At 34.5% G+C, this 1,278-nt stretch overlaps 1 protein-coding gene across 1 annotated transcript; it reads right to left on the reverse strand.

Annotated features, from left to right (window-relative positions):
• Positions 1-353: 353 nt before the first annotated feature.
• On the reverse strand, positions 354-1,023 carry LOC124892510 (protein trichome birefringence-like 37; the record flags this gene model as incomplete). Its single annotated transcript, XM_047403791.1, is given in 1 exon segment — positions 354-1,023. A coding segment is annotated over 1 exon segment (292 nt), but the record flags the coding sequence as incomplete, so codon positions are not given.
• Positions 1,024-1,278: the final 255 nt, after the last annotated feature.

The raw sequence follows: 1,278 nt of genomic DNA on the forward strand, positions 1-1,278 counted from the left end.
AAAACATCTAGTACCCATGAACTATGATCAGATTTGCTACGACACACTCCAACTTCACAGGGGTCCTATTACCTCCCTAACTCAATTTTAGTGTATTTTTCACCCTTTTTAGTTGACGTGACACCTTTGACGTGGGTCCCATTTTTATGTAATAAATGTGTCATTTCAACACAAAAGGGTAACAAAAATACGCTAAAATTGAGTTCAGGAGGGTAATAGGACCTATGTGAAGTTGGTGTGTGTCGTAGCAACTTTGACCATAGTTCGAGAGGGTGCTGAATGCTTTTATCTCTTAAAAATGTAAAATAACTAAATAAAATAACACTACAGGAAACTTGAACTAAACTAATAAGTGAGTCCCAAAAAAATTTTTGGTCCATAAATTCAATGGTTTACAATTGAGTCCAATTAAAATAGATGCCATAGCACCAATACTTGTGAAAACAAACAAGCAATTAACAAAAAATAACAATTCAAAACTATGTTGTTCGGACTCTACAAAAATGTTGTCGCATCTGTGTCAGATTCTCTGTAAATGCACCACTTCTGGTTGATTCGACACACACATGTCGACATTTTAGAAAAGTCCAAATCATAGAACGTTGAAGAAGATAACCTGTCTTATTTCCATGAACGGTTATTCGTACATATCCTTCTGAATGACCTTATAGTGTAAAAGATTCTTTATATCGTCCATTCGGCTGTCCATGTATATAAGTTAAATTCTAATTTTACATGACCAATGTGGCATAAAGAAGTTGGTTCCAAGTGTCTGGTAGACCAGGAAGACACCAATGACTACAATCATTACCAGGATGTTGGCCACTATATGTTGATGGATGAGCATCTTTTCTTAATTGTGACAAAAATGTTATGTCAAGTAGATAAACTTGTGTCTTAATACTACTTAGTACTTTGTTAACAACAGTAGTTGATGCTGGTAATCCTGCTGGATATGTTGATCCTGATAGTGGAATTTGTTCTGAATTGCAATTCTTTGTTGATGATCCCCATTCTTTACCCCTAATTTAATCAAAATGTAAACATAATTAATGTTACTCATAAACTTTTAATTTGGGAACTGCACATTCAAGGGGTGTTTGATACGACAAAAGTCATTTTGTTTATGAAAAATATGTGAAAATAATGTGACTCGTAGCTTTGGAAGTTGTAAATCCAGGATGTGTTTGGTACGACTACAAATCCTGAATTTGCAACTTCCAAAGCTTATGAGTCACATTACGTTACATATTTGACAGAAAATGACTTCAGTCGTAC

Source organism: Capsicum annuum, unplaced genomic scaffold (genome assembly GCF_002878395.1).
Source record: "Capsicum annuum cultivar UCD-10X-F1 unplaced genomic scaffold, UCD10Xv1.1 ctg48021, whole genome shotgun sequence".
Taxonomy (NCBI): domain Eukaryota; kingdom Viridiplantae; phylum Streptophyta; class Magnoliopsida; order Solanales; family Solanaceae; genus Capsicum; species Capsicum annuum.